The 22,336-nt window shown below is 35.6% G+C and overlaps 1 protein-coding gene across 2 annotated transcripts in view; it reads left to right on the top strand.

Moving 5' to 3' along the window:
- The window catches only part of LOC142349502 (uncharacterized), a 188,182-nt gene that overhangs the window by 87,844 nt on the left and 78,002 nt on the right, over window positions 1-22,336 (top strand). Inside the window, exons 17-24 of one of the 2 annotated variants that reach the window (XM_075401096.1) lie at window positions 1,054-1,218; window positions 1,594-1,704; window positions 1,776-1,808; window positions 2,448-2,471; window positions 2,548-2,724; window positions 3,015-3,164; window positions 15,238-15,339; window positions 15,612-15,956. In XM_075401096.1, coding sequence (XP_075257211.1) covers window positions 1,054-1,218; window positions 1,594-1,704; window positions 1,776-1,808; window positions 2,448-2,471; window positions 2,548-2,724; window positions 3,015-3,164; window positions 15,238-15,339; window positions 15,612-15,956 — 1,107 coding nt within the window. The remainder of the gene's footprint in view (window positions 1-1,053; window positions 1,219-1,593; window positions 1,705-1,775; window positions 1,809-2,447; window positions 2,472-2,547; window positions 2,725-3,014; window positions 3,165-15,237; window positions 15,340-15,611; window positions 15,957-22,336) is intronic. The other variant, XM_075401097.1, reaches the window with a different exon arrangement.

The following is a 22,336-nucleotide window of genomic DNA, read 5'->3' as shown; positions in this document are numbered from 1 at the left end:
TAAACTAAAAATTGTGCTGGTTATTGAAACACTGTAGTTATATTGGAATTTTTACTGTTTTTATATTCTGTTATTTCTGATTCAGCTAAGGAGTCGTTTGAGGTATTTTACCGGCTCTGTTGCTGTTTGTCTGATGGTCATTTTCCGGTTCACATTTTTTTTACAATTTTTTTTGAGTTTGAGCGGATCACGTGTTTGAGTTTCCGATCTTGGCCATTGCTTTTTGAGTGATCTCAATTGGAGCTTAAAAGGCGGTACTGCTGAGTTCTTAAGATTCCTGACTGTTATCCTCCACCTCCAAAAAGAATTTCTTGTTAAGTTCACTTTCCTGTAATTTACTTTGCCCCGCCTGTCATGACTAGGTTTTATCATGGGTGACTTACATCGGTCGAAAAAGTATTTGATGCACTTCAGAACTTAAGTTTATTTTGAGTTTGTTTACGTTCCCATTGAATAAGCCATTTAATTTCGTCGCTGAAAGTTTGATAGTTTTTTGAGAGGCACCGATAACATTTTCACTTCGTTTCTGTAATTTACCGCACCCAACTCGGCTATTCCGACAATCTGTTGGCAAGATTTAAGGTTGTTGCTACCTCCTTTCTTTTTCCTTGGGTTTTCTTCGGTTTTATTTTTTTAGCTAAACATGACTCTCTGCTTCCTCCCATTTTTTTAAAATTTTTGTAATTTGGCTGTGTTGGTCTCTCATATGCCCAACCAGGTTTCTGTTAGGCTGAATGTCACTTATGTTGATTTCGGAATCGTAAGATAGATTTTAGAGTCGTAAGTTTATATTAATTTTGGAGTCATAAGCGTAACTCATAAAAACTTTTCTGAGATCGGTGCTGCGATCATTGCTTCATTGAATATTCTTTTGAATCATAAAAGTTACATTGAATCATCAGCATTTTTAGCTAATTTTTTTCCGTTGTGCCTGCCGCTTAAAGCAATTAAAAGTGCCCTTAAATGTTAAAAGTCGGGTTACCAGTTCATAATTTAGTAATCATTAGTGAAAAAAAATAAATTTTCATAGTAACGTTAACGATTTGTTTCTAGGTACCGGAGGACAGCCTCTGTCGCATAGCTACGCTTTCCTGAACCCAACAGTTGCTCAAATTAACTGGACAGCTCCTGATGACTTCGTCAATGTACTGGAGGACGATTACTATTCAGTGGTTGTCAATGATATCGAGCAACGAAGGATAAAGGCAAACAAAAAAGGTGAGATGAATGGTCTTCAGGTTGTATAGAAACTGTGAATTTAGAATAATTCAGTGCAGTATTTCATTTCAGAAGATTTTCTAGATTAATTTGCGGGTTTTTGTTTCGAACCATAAGAGCCAGGATTGACATGACGTTGTAGTGTTATAGTTTTCGGATTTGTAAAAAAGTTTAGTTTGCATTTTGTTATGTTTTCAATGTTTTTAATGCTTCTTTAACTTTCATACCGTAGCAATAGCTATTACTGGTCTCATCCTGATTCTCTAAGTTCGAAGAATCTGAATTGCGTTGGTGCCGTTGCTGGTTTAACGACTTGAAGTTCTGTACTGCTCTTTTTGTTTTTGGATTTTCTGTGTACCAGCTTTTTTGTTTCAGAATTGTCGACTACTGTGGAGGGACTAGATCTCTGCTCAAACTATTCAGTTACACTTGTTCCAATTAGACCTGGCCTCATTGCTGAAACGGTAGAATTCACTATAAGGAGCTGTTAGTCTCTTCAATAGTGATTGGAAAATGTTTGAAATAGTCAACCGTGCAACGTTGTGTATTTATTTCAGGGAACAACGACACCATGGTAGCAGAGATTTTGCGTAAGTGATCATGTGTGAAATTTCTGTCGAACACAGTTTTAAAAGTTTTTTTGGCTAACCTATCATGTACCCGCAATTTGAACCCAATTGCTATCGGTGTTCAATTAAGAATACTCTTTTTCTCTTTTAGTCCTCTGGTCCTTTTGGTCGGATTTTTCGCTTGACCGATTTTTTGTCTGACCCACTTGACCTTCCGTCCTCAAAAACGAGATAAACAGGTAACGCTCGGAGGGTATCAAGTTCCTTACGCCTAACCGGTATCTGAGAATGCGATTTGAGGAGACAATTTCATGGTGCAGAAGGTGGTTCTTAATTTTGAAAGCTTGACACCCCCCCCCCTCACCTCCAGTCCTCCCTCCTCTACCTGGTGGTTTCGACCCACCTCTCTACCCCCCCCCCCCCCGACAATGCAAGCATCTCTCAACTACAGCTGGGTACTACCGAAGCCAACCGCTAGCCGGTCGTTAGAGCAATTCGCTCGACGTTAGTTGGTTATCCATCGGTTTTATCCATCTAGTAGTTAGGCAACGTTTGCAGAAAGTAAATGCATACGTCGAGTTGACAAGTGGTTGGCCTCACTTGAGTTCTTTTGCTAGAATCAATGCGTCATGCTTGTGTTTAAACATAGGTTTGTTTCAGGTGATTTTGCTGAGTTGGCAATGTGTAAGTTCTTCTATTAATATTTGTAAACAATATTGGCTTTGAAAAACATGCGTTATACCATCATCCCTCATTTTAGCCGAATGCGGAGTATGTCCAAATGAAGATCTAAACAATATTTGTGAATTTCCATTTGTCCATAATGGAGTGTTTGGGATCAATACTTGTATCCCTTTTGTAAGAGGCGAGGAACTGAAGTGCAAAGACGGCAACGGAGATGACCTGACATGCTATTCGGAAATCATCCCAAAGTGCAGTAAGTTTACGAGCACATATTTGGCCGGCCACTTTGTTCTTAGAGTTCTCGGTTCTAGTAATTTTTTCGTTTTTATTCTTGAAATTGAAGACAAAGATTTCAGTTCAAGTTGCTCAACTGTGATTGAAAAGTCACCTTTGTCGAAAAGAAATAAGAAATTCCTCATTTTTGTGGCAGTCATCGTTAACACCTATGAGAAACAATGCGTTAGATAAGAACCAGAGCTAAAATTTTAATGTTCAGTCCTATCTGTGTGTTGTTGAAAAACCGCAGTGAAATCTTTGTTTCAGAACCGATACCGCCGACGCTTGGAGACCTTACTTTTAAAACTCTTATCAGTGGTGAGTCTGTCCAGCTGCTGTGGAATGTATCGTCCGACTATTTTGACAACTTCGAAATTTTCATCAACGATAAGCTGGTTGCCACAATAGTAGAAACAGGTAAGCGATGTCTTAAATAGTCTTAAAACTTGTCTAGGAACAAGTTGAAATGTAAATTTTACTAACATTTACTAATTAGTTGCTCTCGAATGAAGCAATCATTGAAGACCGTGTGCCGTTCAAGCAGGTTCAGCATTTAACAAAATTCTAGCGACAAACAAAATTGAAAGGTATAGTTGTGTTCTTAGTTTATAAGCCTAAATCAGCAATGATTAGCCCATATTTAATAGCCGCCCTCATCTTCTCAGCCGGCTATTATAGCGCTCCTATTTTTTGTTTTTACTTCATGTTTACTTCATATTTCGCTTTACCTCATTTTGCCGCTTTTTCAACATTTTGCGTGATATCTTTTTGACTTCTCTAGGCTAGTTTCTCTCTTTCATTCTGCTAAAAGTGATTTTGAACATCAGTTGCTCAGCAAAGCAATTCAAAATGAACAGAGTCAGTATAAAAAAATTGAAGTCAGAAGTAGAAACGGGATGAACCCATAAAGCTCAATTTTAGATGCCTGCTATTTGAACGTCGTTGCAATAAGTCTTAGTTACCATCTCTAATGCTTATTGGTATTGATAGTAGCCCCTGTAGTCCCTCTCTAAGAAACAGAAGTACGTTATGTTCAACTACGAAATGCCATCAAAATAAATCGGACTTAAAAAATGTTTTTGTACAAAAATCTTTTTTTCCATATCTTCTATTCTTTCAATCCCAATCATGCTTATTGGAATCAACGGCGGCTATTTTCCGGCAATCCTTTAGCGGGGATGGAGAAGTTATATACTCAACTGGGTTTTTTTTGGTCAGTCAATTTTGGCCGACCGATATATTCATCGTAGAGAATTGTGAGTGGTATCATTAAAAAGCCCGTCCAGCGTAGAATACGGAATTAAATAGATTTTTTTCGATTTTCTTGTTTTACAGGGAGTTATCGAGGAGTTATCAAAGTTTTGTGAACATTCGACTGTTTTTGTTCACATTTTCAGTAATTTTTGCTAAAATTCGGCACAATTTCGCTAATTTAATTCAAAAGAAGTTAAAATATTTAACGGCAGAGTGTTGTTGTTATTGTTAGAGATAGAAAAGCGTTGCTGAATTGTTTGATTGAAGTTTTTTTGGCTAAAACTTTTAATAAAGTTTTCAAAATTCGAACTTTTTTCATCAAAAATGGCACAAAATTTGCTTTTTTGGTCCACTTTGTTAAAGTTTGCCAGACTTAGTGACCTAGAAACCTTAACACGGACTCCCTAATCTCAAAAAGAGAGCTAGTTGTAATTAGGCGCCGTTTGAAAGTCTTCTGGTATTGAAACTTTGCCGTTTTTGCAGATTCAACTCAATAATTATACAAAATGCATCTTTTTTTTCAATATTTGAAGAATTCCACTCAACAATTGGTCTTATTCGCAAACACTTGGAACGCATGGTCGGTCTGCTGGGCGCGAGACAAAATCAGGGAGAGGTTCGATAATATCATGGACTCTTAGAATCAGAAATTTTTTGGTTTTTATTTTGATGCTGCCTTTTTTTCAAAGTATTTTGCTTTTGTTTTTTTTTAATGTTAGTTACTGACTTTTTTTATTCACGGCTCCGTTAATGACAGCTCCAATTTACTTAAATTAGTCCAATTTGAGGCGGAATGTAGATACAGTTTGTTTTCAGAGAACCACAGGGTTTTTATGGCTTTGAGGAAGAGTTCTAGTTTAATTTAACTGAATTGTTTTGCCTTCAATTGTTATTCTTTTGGCAGTCTGATTTTTAAGTTTAACCACTCAAAGATCTAAGTTTCTTCCTCAAGAAGTGCAATTTAATCTTTTCTATTTATTTGGTTCTTACCTAATGTCTGTTATTTAATTGAATGTATTTGTTTTAAGGAAATTTCTGTGATTTTTTGAACTTGTCAATTTTTTATATTATTTTAGTCAACATTTTGTTTATTCTCAGTAAGTACAGGTCAATCTTTCATCCGTATAGAATACAAACTAATTTTTTGGGCCGATGGTATGAACAGAAGGTTTTCTTGCTTTTGGTACTACGGGTTTTCATACAAAACTTTCTGATTTTTGTGCATAATTTCCCATTTTTGCTGTTGTTTTTGTTTATTTTGTAAATTGTAACATTTTGTGAAGTTTAGATACTTTTCAGTTTTTGTGATTCTTTTTTTTGTCATTTTGTGATAATCGTTTCACAAAAAAATGTTGAAATGATCAAAGGAGACGAACATGAAGATGTTATATTCTCGCGGTTAATATCGTGTAAATTTAATGGCTTCAAAACTGCGGTTTCGTAAAGTTGTCTGTGAAACTTGTTAGTTCAGCTTGTATTTAAGGTTTTATAGTCTTATGATTTAGTCTCATTAATAACAGTCGCAATTAGTTTTCCGAGTAGTTGCAAGACAAACTGTTCACTCTTTTAGTCGAAAGCTTTTGTTGGCTATGAATTTTGAAAATATTTTTTTAATTAAAAAAAGAGATCGATTTTTGAGATCTGCCAATATCATTTCTTAATTTGTTGCTAAGCATCTCTATATACAATTCACATCCTTTATCTTCTTAAATACAATTTGCTCTTCATAGCGGTTTTATTTTCCTCAAATGTTCTTTCTTCTCGGAACAACCAGTTTTCATAAAATCAATTTTCGACCGATTTTTGCAAATTAGCCCCTTTTTTATAGCTTTCTGTTTTCCTTTCACAGTATCACAACAATGGGCGTCATTTGACTTACAGATGTCGTCACCTGCAAAAAATGCAAAAGAAGATTTTTCATTTTTTTTAGTGATCTGCTTATTTAATTGATTGGGGGGACATCGTTTTCGTGCATAATTTTTCGTGCAAATTTTTTGTTTTTGCCTGTGTTTGTTGTTCTTTTTGTAGTCTTATGACATATCCTGGATAATGAGAGGCCTGAGTTGCTCTCAGACTCTCTCAATGATTTCATTTGATGCGTATTGTTTCTAATCAGTTCGAATTTAATTCTTTTTTAAAAAAGCAATGTTTAACAAACGTTTGCCGCTTTTCTCATTTCTAGTCAACTTGTTTTCGAGTCGCATTGAGTAAAAGTCCCATATTTTGTTTCATAAAGTACCGGTTAATCTTCTTTGTATAAATTTTATCTGATGCCATCTTGATTTGGTTATTAATGATTTTCAAAAAATGGACAAGGAGTTTTGGTCGTAATTAATATTTGTAACTGTTTGTTTTTTATTGCCGTCTTTTCTGGTAGTCATATTATGGTAGTCACAGGTCTCATAGGCCCTCTAGATTAGATTGTTTTTTCTTTTCGTAGTTTGTTGAACGATATGTTGATATGTTAATTTTTTTTATCTCTTCCTCATTTGGTAGACAATTAAGTGAAAAATGTAGATGAGCGGGGTCGGAACTTAATGTGCGAACGCACCTTACCGAGCCTCCTTCTTGAGGATTCAATTTAAAAATCATTAACAAAAATACTCTGAGCTGCATTGACGAACAAATTGAATTAATTATGATTGACTTTATTGACAGGGAATTTAAGGAACTGGAAAGTTAGTCGGGTGCCCAATTGTTATTGGAAATAAAGATTTAAAATCTATCAAAAACAGAACCTCTTAGAATTTCTATTAGAAAAGAAAATGTTAAAATAACCTTAGTTTCCAGTGTAAAGCTGAAGAAATCTTACCAAGAATTTGCATCAATAAAGTTTAACAATGGTAGATCAGGTTGTTCTTGAAGACGTTTGATCATACATTACTCGCAAGTACTTCAACTAATTCTATTAACGCGCGATAGTAATTCGAACCAGCTGAACTCAGCTGAATTGTTCCTTCAAATGTAGAAAATGTACAGAAAACAATATTTGTTGCATGTCATAACCTGAAACAATTGACGAAGCAAAAACTAAGATCACCGCATTATAGCTACTCTCAGCTTATGGCTTCGCAGCTATTGTTATGTATTAATCTGACTCATAGTTCGGTTAACAGGGCAGCGGGTTGTTTTAATTGGTTTTCACGAAAAGCAGCAATGCGATGTGGTAGATTTTTGAAATCTCTTAAATTAGATCAATTTTTAATTTAAAAAAATAGTTGAGCTAAAGCTTCCTTTTTCGTACAGTTATGCACGTACCAAAGCTGAAAAAGTAAAAGTACAACTTGACGTCGTTTTTCACTCTCACTGTCAATGTTAAGTGTTTAGGTCATCTGCGTGTTTAGATCTTGATCATACGTGAGTTACTCACTCGCTTCTGCTCTTTAAAACTTAAGTTTAATTTGAATTAGTTTAAGGTCAATGGAACTCATTTGTCTAATAAAGGTTCCGAATATAAAACCTTCTATGGAGTGAGTTTTATCAAACCGTTTTGATTTATCGTTAAATGTTTAATAGCCGCACAGCGATAGCTGGGGCTATTATTGGCCTTCACTTGTTTTTTTTTACAATTCAAAGAATTTGAATTGTATTGGGGCGCTGTCTTTTTTTTCAAGATCTGTTCACACATTTTCATGATTTTTGAAGTCAAATTGGAGTAGTGATTTTGGTCACGCCGAAACAGGAAATGGAGCGAAAAAGCGAGTGGTTTTGCGGCGTGAATTTTTTCGCTCTAATTTTAAAGTAGAATGCGAAAATGGTGTTCGAACAAAAATTCGGTTTCTCGGTAGTGGTTTTTTGTTCACATGCGGCAATTTCACTCCGATTTTTTACTGTTTTTCGATTTTTTGGATCGGTTTTTTTCTAAATGGTCTTCCCAATCCATTCACAGCTCATTCTAGGCCTAGTTTTTTGTTTGAATTAAATTTTCATTTCTCGCTAGTGGTTTTTTGTTCACATGAGGCATTTTGACACTGTTTTTTTTGTTTTTTTTTCTTATTCTTTGATCTGATTTTTTTAAAAATGGTTTTCTCATTTCAATCATAGTCCATTCTAGGTGTAGTTTGTCTGTTAAGTCAATGAAAATTCTTTGAATTGTACGTCAGGACTTGTCCTGCTATGTTTTTTTAATTCGTCGAATAAAAATTTTTCGCTTTACCTCATTTTGCCGCCTTTTTGACATTTTGCGTGAAATCTTTTCAACTTCTCTAGGCTAGTTTCATTCTTTTCTCGTTCTGCTAAAAGTGTTTTTAAACAGCAATTGCTCAGCAAAACAATTCAAAGTGAAAGTTGTCAGTGTAAAAAAGCGAAATCAGAAATTGAAACAGGATGAACCCATGAAGCACTAATTTAGATACCAGTTACTCGAACTTTGTTCTTAGTTATCATCCCTGATGCTTATTGGTATTGATACTCCGCCCTGTGTGTTCGCACTACGAAACAGGAGCATGTTCAGCTCCAAAATTACTTCCAAATAGTTCGCACTTTAAAATTGTTTGTACAAAAATCATTTTTTACTAGTTTTCTCTCCTTTCGATCCCAATCTTAGTTATGGGAATCAACGGCGGCTATTTCCCGGCAATCTGCCGGGTCTGTTTCATTATTCTGAGAGTGCAAAAAAAGTAGGGGTGAAAAAATTATCGATAAGTGTGCAGCTTTTCCAAATCAGTGTTCTTTAGTTTTAACTTAAGCGGATAACGGTTTTTGTCGGAAATAATAATCCAGTATAAGTGAGCTTCGAGGCCTTTTCAATCATCTAATAAAAATATACGAGGATTTGCTTTGAAAAATTTGCTCAAGCTTTTGATCACGTTTTTCGTTTTATATAAGTCACGATTTTCAGGTTTGAGTTCTGACCTACCTCACCCACTGTTTCAATTGTTCATTCTAGGCCTAGGATTTTGTTGGAATCAGATTGACATTTCTCGCTAGTGCTTTTTATTCTCGCTAGCGGCGTTTTGACATTGATTTTCTGTTGTTTTTTTTCTTTTTTTTTAACTGATTTTTTAGAAATGGTTTTTCCCATTTCACTCATGGTCCGTTCTAGGTCTAGTGTTTTGTTTAGTCAATGAGAATTCTTTGAATTATACGTCAGGACTTGTCCTGCTAAGTTTTTTTACTTCGTGTTTTTTTAATAGCCGCACAGCGATAGCTGGGGCTGTTATTGGCCATCTCTTGGTTTTTTTTTATTTCGTCGTCATGATTTTTGTTACGACCATGTGACGTCACAGCCTTTTTTTGTTCATTCGTTCATGCAATTTCAACTGAATTTCATGTGTGACGTCATTTTTCGCTCTTAGCGGAGCGAGTTTTTTGTTCATGCGCGTGAATAAATTTTTGGTCACACTTGACTTACCTCACTCTCAAAAATGACTTCCTCAATTTGAAATTGTCTTTTATTTACTTCAATTCAAGGAGATAAGGTCAAATGGGTGTGTGTCACTCTAAATGAAGGTTATTTGAGATCAGCTAATAGAGGCAGCATTACTTATACAGATTTTTAATCAAAATATAACAGATCAGCCTTCAATGAAAAGAGGAATTTTTTGGTCTGTCTTTTTTACTGTTTTTTAGACTGCCGATCTGCGAATCTATTGAGGCTATTTTCTGGCAATCTGCCGGCTATGTTTTTACATTGTGTTTTGAGTGGCGTCAGTAACCTCTTCAACTTATTATTTGCTCTCAAACAAATTTGTAGCAATAATATCAGTCCTTTCGGTCTTTTAATGCGATTTTTCGCTTGACCGAGTTTTCGTCTGATCCATTTGATTTTTTGTCCTCAGCATCGAAATAAAGAGGTAGCGCCCGTCGGGCATTAAGTGCTCTTAGAGCCTTTCAGTTCAATAGTCTCCAAGTATGCGATTCACAGAAACTGTTTTGAAGACTTATAATTATGGTGTGAAGGCAGGTTCTGTTCACACCGCAAAGCTGAAAAGGTCAAGTTCTCCGAATTACTTCTTCCTCTGACTGCAATTGCGCTCGTGACGTCATTTCTCACTCTCATTATTAGAAATTTTCAGCAGTTACGTGATAAGATTTTGATCCTATGGGACTCACCTCTGCCTTCTGCAAGTTTAAATTGAACTAGTAGGCCCGCAAAATTATGACAAGATCATTTGAAAAATAGAAGTTTTAAATTTTTTTTATACCACCTCGGGCTGGAACACATGCCCCTCGTTCAACATCCATAGGTATTACGTTACGTTACTGTTGTGTTTGGTTTAGTATAATACCCTCAAGTACCAGCCATTTTGTGTTCAATTTCTTGGCTTTGCTGACTCTTATGATTAAGGTGCGCTAAGACTTGTTTAGATAACGAAATTCTACATGGTGTCGTAGCGTAACCCATGTAATAAGTTAGGCTACATTTTTAAGGAGCGTAAAAAATAGAAGAATTAACATATGGAGGGAGAGAAAACAGAAAAAAGAAAGAGAAAAGAAAGACAGAAAGGAATGAGAAAAGAAAGAAACGAAAGGGCGAAACGAGACAGAAGACAAAGGAAAGACAGGAAAAAGAAAATGGGCAGCAAAACTGAACAGAAGAAAAAGAGAAAATAGAAAGACTGAAAGGACAAAATAAATAGAAAAAAGACGGAAAAGAAATAGAAGAGAAAGAGAAAAAACGACCGAAAAAAAGACAAAATAGAGAAAAATGGGGAGACTAAAGAGGAAAAAGACAGAAAAGACAAATGAAATAGAGATAAGAAGAACAAACGAAAAAAAGAAGAGCAAGAAAGAAGAAAGAGAAACACAGTAGGGAAAAAGATGGTCAGAAAAGGATGAGAGAAAAGAAAGAGAAGCGAAAAAGAGAAGAAATCGAGAAACGAAAGACAGAAAAGAGACAAAAGACAGAAAAGAAAGAAGCAAGAGAGAAGTAAGAGAAAAACAGGAAAAAGAGAAAAAAGTCAGAAAGGAAAGAAAGAAGTGAAAGAGAGAAGAAAGAATCACATGAGGAAAGGAAGAAAGAAGAACAGAAAGGAAAGAGTTAAAAGAAAGAGAGAACAGAAAGACAAAAAAACGCAAAAGAGCTATAGAAAAAAGGAAACCAGAAAGGAACGAGGAAAGAACGAGAAAATAAAGAGAAACGACAGAGAAAACGAATGAAAACAAAGAAAGCCAGGAAAAAGAACCGGAAAAAAGAAAAGACAAAAGCAATAGAGAAAAGAGAGAAACGAAATACAGAAAAGAAACAGAAAACGAAAAGAGGCAGAAAAGACAAAATGAAAGAAATGAAAAGAAAGAAAAAAAAACAAAAGACAGAAAAGGAAGAGAAAAGCAAGAGAAAAGAAAGACAGAAAAGTAAGCGAGAAAAAAAAGAGAGAAGCTAAAGAGGAAGAAAAGAGAGAAAGGATGAGGAAAAAAGAAAGGCAGAAGCAAATAACGGAAAAGAAAGAAAACAAAAAGAAAAGCAGGGAAAGAGCACAGCAAGACTGATACAAAATAGAAAGGAAAGAGGAAAGAACAAAAAACTAAAGAGAGAAACGAAAGAGAGGAACGAAAAAGAGAAAAAGCATTGAGAAAAGCAACAAAAACACTTAAGTAAGAGAAACGAAAGAGAGAAGACAGGAAAAACACAAAAACTAAACAGAAAAGAGGCAGAAAAGACAAACAGAAGGACGAACGAAAGACAGAAAAGAAAGAGAAAAGCAAGAGAGAAAAGGAAAACAAAAACGACAGAGAAAAGCAAGCGAGAAAAGAAAGACAAGCCAAAGAGGAACAAAAGAGAAAAAGGATGAGAAAAAAGGCAATAATAAAAACAAAAAAGAAAGAAATTGAAGCGAAAAGAAAAGCAGAAAAGAAAGATAAAAGAAAAACAGATAGAAAACAGGAAAGAACGACAAACTAAAGAGACACGGAAGAGGAACGAAAGAGAAAAAGAGATTTAGAAAAAAAAAGATTTAGAAAGGCAGAAAAACAACAGAAAAGAAAGAGGAAAGAAAAGCTGCAGGGAAAAGACAAAATAATCAATACAGAAAAGTGGCAGAACAGAGGAACAGCCAGAATTGAGAGAAAAGAAAAGAAAGAAACAAAAGAGAAAAGAAAGAGAAAAGCAAGACAGAAAATAAAGACAGAGAAAAGAATGAGCAAAAAGAAAGGCAGAAGAAAACAGAAAAGAAAAAGACAAAAACCGAAAAAAGACAGGAAATAAATACAAAAAGGAAAGAGAAAAAAAAGAGCGAAACGAAAGGCAATAAAAAAGAGGAAAAGCAGAAAGGAACAGAAAAAAAGAGGAGACAAAAACGAAAAGACACAGAATAACGACAGAAGAGAGAGAGAGAGAGAGAGAGAGAGAGAGAGAGAGAGAGAGAGAGAGAGAGAGAGGGAGAGAGAGAGAGAGAAAGAGAAAAGGAAAAAACACAGAAAAAAGGAAAGATAGAAAAGAAACGGAACAGAAAAAACAGAATATAAAGAAAAGAAAGATAACCAAAAGAGAAATGAAACAGAAAAAAGATAAAGGAGAGAATGAAGGAGCACAAAAAGAAACAAAAAAGAAAAGATCGAGAGTAAAAAAAATAGAATTAACTCTTCGCAGGCGAACTTTTCATTTGATCTAGAAAAAAACCTAGCAACAAATGATTCAGTTTATTAAACTTCAGTTGTTATAAATTTTTATGAGACAGAGGTCAATCAAAACTCAAAACAACTGATGATTGTTTAAATAATTAATTCGGTTAAGCAAACAAATTGCTTTAAAACTTTCGATTAAAAGCATCGCAACAATTTGTGATCAGGAGAATTTAAAAACATAACACAAAAGCACGTCCCCGCCGCATTACTATATAGCTAATTCAAATTTATTCTATTGGACAATTTAGCATTTTCGATTTCCATTCGTTAATTGACCTTTATTTAGAAAAACATCATTCTGTAAATATCCGTGATGCATAAGTAAATGTCATTCAAGGACGATTTTTGTGTAATAATTTTTCCGGTGATCGACTCTTTTTATTAGCAGGTTCTCAATTTTTGAAACCGCAGTTTTTCGGTTGTTGACCCTTTGGCACAAGTAACTTTTCGGTCACAGAAAGATTTACGGTCAATGACATCTTTACATCCGCGGCTATTCATTCACTGAAATTTTTGGCATAGTTAACTTTTCGGTAATTGACTTTTGGCAATGGCAGTTTTTTGGTCATAGGTAGCTTGTCGGTCAATGACCTCTTTTTGCATCCGTGACTACCCTGTCATTGACCTTTATGGCAGAAAAAAAAAGCAAGAGAAAAATTACAGGAAAAAGAAAATAAACAAGCGAACAGAAGGGGGAAAACTAAAAAGAGAAAGGAAAGAGAATAAAACAGAGAAAAGAAAGACAAAAACGAACCGGAAAAAAGAGGAAGAGACAGAGAGAAAGATAGAACGTAACGACAGAAAAGAAAGAGAAAAGCAAGAAAAAATAGAGATAGACAGGAAAAAGAGAGAAAAGAAAGTGAAAGGAAAGATAAAAAGCAGAAAAAAGAAACCAGAACAAAAATGAAGCAAAAAAATAAAACGAAAAAGGGCTAAAGAAAGAAAGAAACGAAAGAGAAAAGATCGTCCTTTGAAAGTAAAAAAGAAAAATTGAATTAATTCTCCACAGCCTCGTTTTTCATTTGATCTTAGAAAACTGGCAACAAATGATTCAGTTGTGAGACTGAGATCAAGCAAAAGTGAAAACAAATGAGGCAAAAGATTGTTTAAAAATTGGTCACGCAAACATTCAGCTTAAAAGTTCCGATTAAAATATCACAACGAACTATGTTCAGGAGAATTTAAATACGTTACATAAAAGCTTGTCTCCGACACATTAATATTAAGCTAATTTAAATCCATTGATATGAACAATTTTGCATCTTCGATGTCTTGTCGGTTCTTTATTCTGTCAATATCCGTGATGCATCAGCACATGTCAATCAAGCACTATTTTTGTGTCGTAATTTTTTTTGGCATTTTTTGATAGCAGGTTTTTCAACCATTGACCAATTATTAAATCGGCAGTTGTTCGGTCGTTGCCCCTTTTGGCGCAGGCAACTTTTCGGTCATAAGCAGCTTCTCGGTCAATGACCTATTTTTACATCCGCGGCTATCCAGTCATTGACTATTATTGCATAAGTAACTCGGTCATTGACTTTTTGACAATGGCAACTTTTCGGTCATAGGCAGCTTTTCGAACAATGAGCCATTTTTACATTCACTATTCAGTCATTGACTTTTACGGCATAGGTAACTTTTCCCTCATTACCTTTTTTAACAAGGTCAAGTTTTCGGTCATTGACCTTTTTCAAAATACATGCCAAACAAAACACTTATCTGTATATTTAAGAGGCCTTAAAACATGTGAAGATTAGGAGCTTAAACATGGTGGTATAGGTATTCGAATTACGTTTAATATGTAGATAGATAGAAAATAGATAGTGACAGGAGAAAGACATGGAGCACAAAAAGTTGTAAAAAAGGAGGGAATTGGAGAAAGTAGAAACGGATGCGACGTTAATGGACAGGACAAAAATCCCGATTAATACGCGGCTCATCTGTTTCTTAGCTCAGCTCATTGGGCTTCTGCATCTTAAGTCACAGACCCCGGTTGGAATCCGACTGTTGCCAGTCGCTTTTTGCCGAAGAGCATGTTTACGGGCTGTTAAAACATGTAAAGATTAGGAGCTTAAACATGGCGCCTTTTGTGTCGACACTGAATTAATAAATAGATTAGTTTAAGGTCAGAGGAACAAATTTGTGCAGTGAAGTCCCCTAATAAAAGGGCTTTCGCTCGCTGAGTGAACTTCAAGATGCCCGATTAATTTGCCACTGAATTTTTATACATAATTTTTTGAGCGGTGTCGATAACTTCTTAAGCTTTGTTTCTGTTGCTATATTTATTATATGGCACGCACTTTTGCTGGCTATTTCCGGCAATCTGCTGGCTATTTTATGCAAAATTTTGGTTGACAGATGTTGCTCTTTTGTTCTAGAACATTATGTGACTTCTCAAGTGACTTTTTCACGCTTCACTTCTTCATTTTGAATGACCAATTTTGAATGAATCTCTGAAATCAAATTTTTTGCTGGTGTAAAAGCGGTTGTTAGCGAGTATCAAGCCGTTATGTATTTATTGGTGGTTAATATTTGTGACCGCTATCCTGCAGTGTGTCGGGTTTGAACCTCTGAGGTCCTAGTTTTGCAACCATATAAAATTTCTTAGCTACCCCCCTACATTATATACAGTAACCGAATTCTTAAAGCACAGGAAAGTATTGTCTTCTAGAATTCAGTGCTACCAACCTGACTGCCGGAGTTGAATACACTGTGCAGATTGTGATGAACAGTTTCGGCAGACAAAGTGAACAGATTATCACATTCACTATGAGTTAGTTACTTGTTTCCTTTCAATAGATCAGTTACCTAACCCTCCTAGTGAAAGTGCATAAAGCCGCGGGAACACCTGATAGCTGAAGGCCATCGGCTCTTTAATAAACTAAAATCAATGGTCATTTTTCTTCACGGAAGTCCAGCTTTTCTTGCAGATAATACATTGAAGTCATAATGTGCTCTAATTTCTGTTAGTCAATATTTTGAGAGCGATGTATGATGCTTAATTTCCTTTCATTGTAACTTCGAACGGGTTATTATTTTGTTTAGCGGATTCTTCTCAGAACGTTTTCGCTTCTGACATCACAAGCAACTCCACAAAGCTTGTTATGGACTCATTTGAACCAACCGGGGTAGAAAATGGCACAGAACAGAATTGTTCTATTGACCAACTGCAAATCAGTCAAGCTATCCAGGAACTTGACTACGTCCCTCTTTTTTTGAGCGAGAAAGAGATTAAAGACAAGGAATCAGTCGAAAGGATCCAAATCTCAAACTCCTATACAGTCCAAGATTTGAGTTCTGGTCTCTTATACTGCTTTGGCGTGGCTCCTATTGATACTTGCACAAATGATAGTATAACGAATTTGTCGATATCAAGCTGTGCTCCAACTGGTAAGTTAATTGTTTTGCTCAATTGCTCTCAAACGAAGCTGGCAGCAGCTATATTAGTCCTGCGGTATTTTGATCTATTTTTTTCAAACGTTTACTTATATATTAGAGGATATGTTTTAGAGGAAGTCAAATGCCGCACGCGAAAAAAGTGTTGATGTCAATCTGCTGAACAAAAGTCAAAAGCAGAGAGAGCGTTTAGGGTAGTTTTCATTCATTAATAGCCGCCTCAGCTTCTCAGCCGGCTATTATAGCGCTCCTAATTTTTTTAGAATTCAAAGAATTTGAATTGTATTTGGGCTCTGTCTTTTTTACAATTCAAAGAATTTGAATTGTATTGGGGCGCTGTCTTCTTACAATAAATCATATTTTAGCAGATTTGATTTTGCTTGTTTTTACTTTTTTGTTTTATGGTTCTGTTTCAAGGGAATCATAAATTAGTGGAGGCACCTTTTGTCTGATGAGGAGTTGGATGGCATTTAAGTGGATTTCCACTTCGAGTCGTTTCCGGAATTCTTCCGGCTATGTTTTTTTAAAGATCTGTTCACACATTTTCAAGATTTTTGAAGTCAAATTGGAGTAGCGATTTGGGTCACGCCGACACAGGAAGTGGAGCGAAAAAGAGGGTGGTTTTTGCTGCGTGATTTTTTTTTCATTCTAATTTTAAAGTAGAGTGAGAAAACGGTGTTTGAACAAAAATTCGCTTTCTAACAATTGTTTTTTGTTTACATCCGGTAATTTCACTCTGATTCTTACTGTTTTTTCGGTTTTATGGATTGAATTTTTTTCTAAATGGTTTTCGCATTCCATTCATAGTTAAGTCTAGGCCTAGTTTTTCGTTTGAACCAAATTTCTATTTCTCGCTAGTGGTTTTTGTTCACATGCGGCATTTTGACATTGATATTCTTTTCAATTGCTTTTTTATGCAAAATTTTTGCTGCACGGTTTTGACTTTTCGAGTGACTTTTACGCCCTTGACTTTTTGCGTTTCGCGTGATCTAAAATTTTTTCTCAATCACAATTTCAAGCAGCTGAACTCAATTGGCGGCAATTTAATACTAAAAGTCAAATGAAAAGTTCGCCGAAACTGGTGCCATTTTTCACTTTAATCTCAATAGTGGTATATCATAACCTCTAATGTGGTTATTTGAAGCCCACTATTGAACTTCTATGTCCCATTTAAGCTCCCCCTCCCCCGCACTCGACTGAAGCAGGTAGCAATTGATTAGAGCTCCTACTAGTCGTTCGCGAGAGCAATTCGTCCGACGTTTAGTCGGTTGTTTTTTTTGGATTCGGTCTCGTTATAAATGTTTTTTCCCAATTCACACTTAGTCCGTTCTAATTCTTATTTTTCTGTTTTGTCAATGAAAATTCTTTGAATTGTACGTCAGGACTTGTCCTGCTATGTTTTTTTTACTTCGTCGAATAAAAATTTTTCGCTTTACCTCATTTTGCCGCTTTTTTGACATTTTGCGTGAAATCTTTTCAACTTCTCTAGGCTAGTTTCATTCTTTTCTCGTTCTGCTAAAAGTGTTTTTAAACAGCAATTGCTCAGCAAAACAATTCAAAGTGAAAGTTGTCAGTGTAAAAAAGCGAAATCAGAAATTGAAACGGGATGAACCCATGAAGCACTAATTTAGATACCAGTTACTCGAACTTTGTTCTTAGTTATCATCCCTGATGCTTATTGGTATTGATACTCGCCCCTGTGTGTTCGCACTACGAAACAGGAGCATGTTCAGCTCCAAAATTACTTCCAAATAGTTCGCACTTCAAAATTGTTTGTACAAAAATCATTTTTTACTAGTTTTCTCTCCTTTCGATCCCAATCTTAGTTCTAGGAATCAACGGCGGCTATTTCCCGGCAATCTGCCGGGTCTGTTTCATTTTTCTGAGAGTGCAAAAAAAGTAGGGGTGAAAAAATTATCGATAAGTGTGCAGCTTTTCCAAATCAGTGTTATTTAGTTTTAACTTAAGCGGATAACGGTTTTTGTCGGAAATAATAATCCAGTATATGTGAGCTTCGAGGCCTTTTCAATCATCTAATAAAAATATACGAGGCTTTACTTTGAAAAATTTGCTTAAGCTTTTGATCACGTCTTTCGTTTTATATAAGTCACGATTTTCACGTTTGAGTTGTGACCTACCTCACCCACTGTTTCAATTGAATGGATTTCAAATTCTTTCATACATCGAATTACGCAATATAGTGAACACGATCAAAGTCGAAAGAGCAAAAAAGAGACGGGATAAACCTATAAAGACAGGTCTTTAAGTCCTCGAGAATTAGGTTATCAAAAGTTCCTTAGAATGTTTGCGAGCTAATATCGGTATTAAGCTTATTAGCTTTCAGTTTAGAAGCTGACTTAAGTATATTTTTAGAATCTAACTAAAAGTACACGCCAAAGTAGAACGTTTTTTGACACTGAAAAAAAAAACAAGAAAATCATTCAATTTCTCTTTTTTTCTTTTTCTGTTTCATCCCGATGTGTATCAAGTGCGTCACTGGCGGCAATTTTGCGGCAAAATGCCGGTCATGTTTTCGGCTTTCCTTGTTCCCCTTTCTTTGGTTTTTCGCTAGCGTTTTGCTTGTTTTTCATATGAAAGGGGCCCCAGTTATTTAATGAAAGTTTTTTTTGGCAGTAGTTTCAGCGGCGCAATTCGGGATAAAATTTTATCTGATTTTTTTCTTAGTCCTTTTTGGCTTTTCTCGTGTTAGCTTTCCTGTTTTTGCATGAAAATGATTGTTAGGTTTAGTTATTAGGCTCATTTTATTCATTGATTGGTTGGTTGGGGACTAAAATTGTGTACTTCGAGTCCCTCCTGGAGTCTTGTCTCTGTGTCTAATAGCCGCCGTGAGCCTCTCAACGGCTATCATTTAATCGCTCTCCCGTTTTTGCTATACCTTTCGATTACATTTTTTCATTTTTTGTTTTACATGAGTCACGATTTTCACGCAATTTATTTACGCAATGTGGTGAATACTGTCAAAGTCAAAAGAGAGTGATAAGCCGATAAAGCACGGCCATTAAGTCATTGAGAATAAGTTTATCAAAGTTCATTAGTGTTTGCTAGCTGATATTGGTATTAAGCTTATTCGCTTTCAGTTTAGAAGCTGAATTAAGTATAGTTTGAGAATCCAACTCAAACTGAACGCCAATTTCGAACACTTCTTAACACTGAAAAACACAAAGAATCGGTCAATTTCTCTTCTTTTTTCCTTTTTCTGTTTCAATCCCAATGTGCAGCAAGCGCGTCAACGGAGGCTCTTTTCCGTCAATCTGCCGGCTGTTTTCTTTTTTTTTACCTCGGTCACGTTTTTTGTTTTAATTAGACGACTCTCAAGTTTGATTTAGACTTACCTCACTCACAGTTTCAACTAAATTATTTTAAATTTCATTCACTAAATGAACTGCGCATAATAGTTAATACGGTCAAGGTCAGGGGAAAATCAAAAGAAATGGGATAAACCGATAAAGCCCGGTCACTTAGTCATAGTGCATTAAGATATCAAAGTTCATTAGAATGACTGCTAGCTGTCATTAGTATTAAGCTTAGTAGCCTTCAATTTGTAAGCTGAATTAAGTAATTTTAGAATCTAACTGAAAAAGCTGCTGAACATTTTACAGCACTTCGAAAACACTGGGAAAAATTTCTCTCAATATATCTCCTTTCTTCTGGATCAATATCGATGTGCGTCAAGAGATCAACAGGCTGTTTTCCGGCATTTTGCCGGCTATGCTATTTAATTGCTCTTAAACTTTGTTTGGTGCAATTATACTAGCCCGTAGTCTTTTTAATAGCCGCAAAGCGGTAGCGGGATCTACTATTGGTCTTCTGTTTTTATTAGATTTTTCTTACTAACATATCACAATCAGTTCAATTCTGCTTTCTGTTCATTTGTTCATGTAATTCCGAGTGATTTGCGTGCGTGATGTCATTTTTCACTCTCAATGGAAATAGTTTCTTGTTCCTTCGGGTGATTAAGCTTTTGGTGACACGTGACGTACCTCACTCTTGAAAGTGATTACCTCACTCTCAAATTGACTTTTTGAAATTAAAAGAGATAAGGTCAGGTGAGTGCGTGTTTCTCTAATTTAAGGGTATTTGGGGTTAGCTGACGAAGCAGCAACTAAATTAAAAAGATGGTCCTTTTCTTGTACTACATTTGAGACTGAAGATTTACGAACCTTTTGTGGCTATTTTCTGGCAATCTGCCAGCGGTGTTTATGGAATTTTTCGCGGATCCAATTTTTCGTCTTTCTGTCCTCAAAAACAGGATAAAGACCGTAGGCACTAAAAAGCAGTTCTCTTAGAGTCTTACATTTTACTGGTTTCTAAGTATGCCTTTCACCGCACACTGATTTGGGGGAGGGGGGTTATTTTCTTGGTGTGAAGTTTTGACCCACGTCCTCTGTCACCCCCACACCTAATACTCCCAATGTCCATCCTCCTCCTCCACATGGCGATTTGGAGAAGATTTAGTCACCCTCCCTCTTCCAGCCATAACTCCACCCCGTCACGCAGTCAAATATGTTTCGCTCAATTATCTAAACTGGTTATAGTTCGTTTGGTAGCTCATTTGACCGTATGAAGCGAGTTTTACACTTTCGGTGTAAATTTTTAACTATTTTGTCTTATTTTAAGCTTTTTCAGCAAATTTTTTCATCTTCAATAGCGTTTGAGGAATTTTGTGGTTAGAATCACTTGTTAATAGCCGCCCTCATCTTCTCAGCCGGCTATTATAGCGCTCCTATTTTTTTTTTACTTCGTCGAATAAAAAAATGTTTCGCTTTACCTCATTTTGCCGCCTTTTCAACATTTTGCGTGAAATCTTTTTGACTTCTCTAGGCTAGTTTCTCTCTTCTCTCATTCTGCTGAAAGTGATTTTGAACATCAGTTGCTAAGCAAAGCAATTAAAAATGAACAGAGTCGGTATAAAAAATTGAAGTCAGAAATAGAAACGGGATAAACCCATAAAGCCCAATTTTAGATGCCCGCTATTGCTCTAATGCTTATTGGTGTTGATAGTAGCCCCTGTAGCCTCTCTCTAAGAAACAGAAGTATGTTCAACTACGAAATGCCATCAAAATAAATCGGACTTAAAAAATATTTTTGTACAAATTTTTTTTTCAATATATTCTATTCGTTTAATCCCAATCATGCTTATTGGAATCAACGGCGGCTATTTTCCGGCAATCTGCCGGGTATGTTTACTTATTTATAGCCACATTTATCTTCTTAGCTGGTCATTATAGCCTCGCTACTTGCGACTTGAGGATTATTGGAGCAGTGTCTTATAAATCAATTTTATTGAGTGAAATTTGGAGCAGATGAAACGCGTGGAAAAATTTGGATTGGAAAATTAAAGCGTTGTTTTTGAGAAGGCAAGAAAGTTATCATTTTTGTTCGATTGCATCTTTTTTCAAGTAGTTTTTGTTGGTTGCAACAACTTTTTTTTCAGCTGTTGTTTTTGAGAAGGCAAGAAAGTTATCATTTTTGTTCGATTGCATCTTTTTTCAAGTAGTTTTTGTTGGTTGCAACAACTTTTTTTTCAGCTGAAAGAATAAACAGGCTGTGCTATTGATTGAACACGTTGTATTGATAGTTTTAAAGTTTTTTACCTTCACAATGTTGCTTCTGAAATCATGAACACCAAGAATTTTCGCGAATCTTTTGTATTTTTGCGTATTGCCAGTTTTTTGACATTGTTCGATTGTTTTGCCTGCCTATGCTTATCTGTTCTACTGTTATCTTGTTTTCATTTGCAATTGGAAGCCGAGGTATTGAGGTCGCTGATATAAAAATCTTTAATTTAGATGCCAATATTTTTCATTCTTTAATTTTGTGAAACTACCTTTTGCCTCTTTTGTTTAATATGTTCAATTGGTCTGCTCATCAGGTAACTATTTAATAGTTTTGATTCAAGTTTTTGGATGGTTGATTTTTCAGGAGTTGCTCTGCTTTGTTTTTTAGTTCCTTTTACCTTTTTTGTTTTATTTATTTCACTACTTTCACAAGACTTGTTACTTACCCCACTCACTTTTGCAATTTAATGGAACTCGGATGTCAACACATTTACTCAATACGTTTCAGGTTAGAAGTGAAATTAAAAAATGTTATCTACCAATAAAGCCCGGGCACTAAGACGTAATGGTTAAAAATTAAGTGAATTAAATTTATCAACGAGAATTCTGCTAATTGGTTTTAGTATTGAGCGTAGCGTCCTCCTATTGAGATGCTGCTTTTCAGCATGCGTATCGAATCCAATAAAACTGCGGAACAGTTTAATTTTGCTTACACATTTCGGGTCTCCTCAATTTTCTGATTTTTTTTGTTTCAAGGTCGCGCAGTGTTGTCAACGCCGGATATGTTTTATTGTA

The sequence above is a fragment of the Convolutriloba macropyga genome, chromosome 11 (assembly GCF_964194025.1).
Source record: "Convolutriloba macropyga chromosome 11, txConMacr16.3, whole genome shotgun sequence".
Classification (NCBI taxonomy): domain Eukaryota; kingdom Metazoa; phylum Xenacoelomorpha; order Acoela; family Convolutidae; genus Convolutriloba; species Convolutriloba macropyga.
The sequence above is the reverse complement of the archived record's forward strand: the minus strand, read 5'-3'. Positions and strand labels throughout refer to the sequence as shown.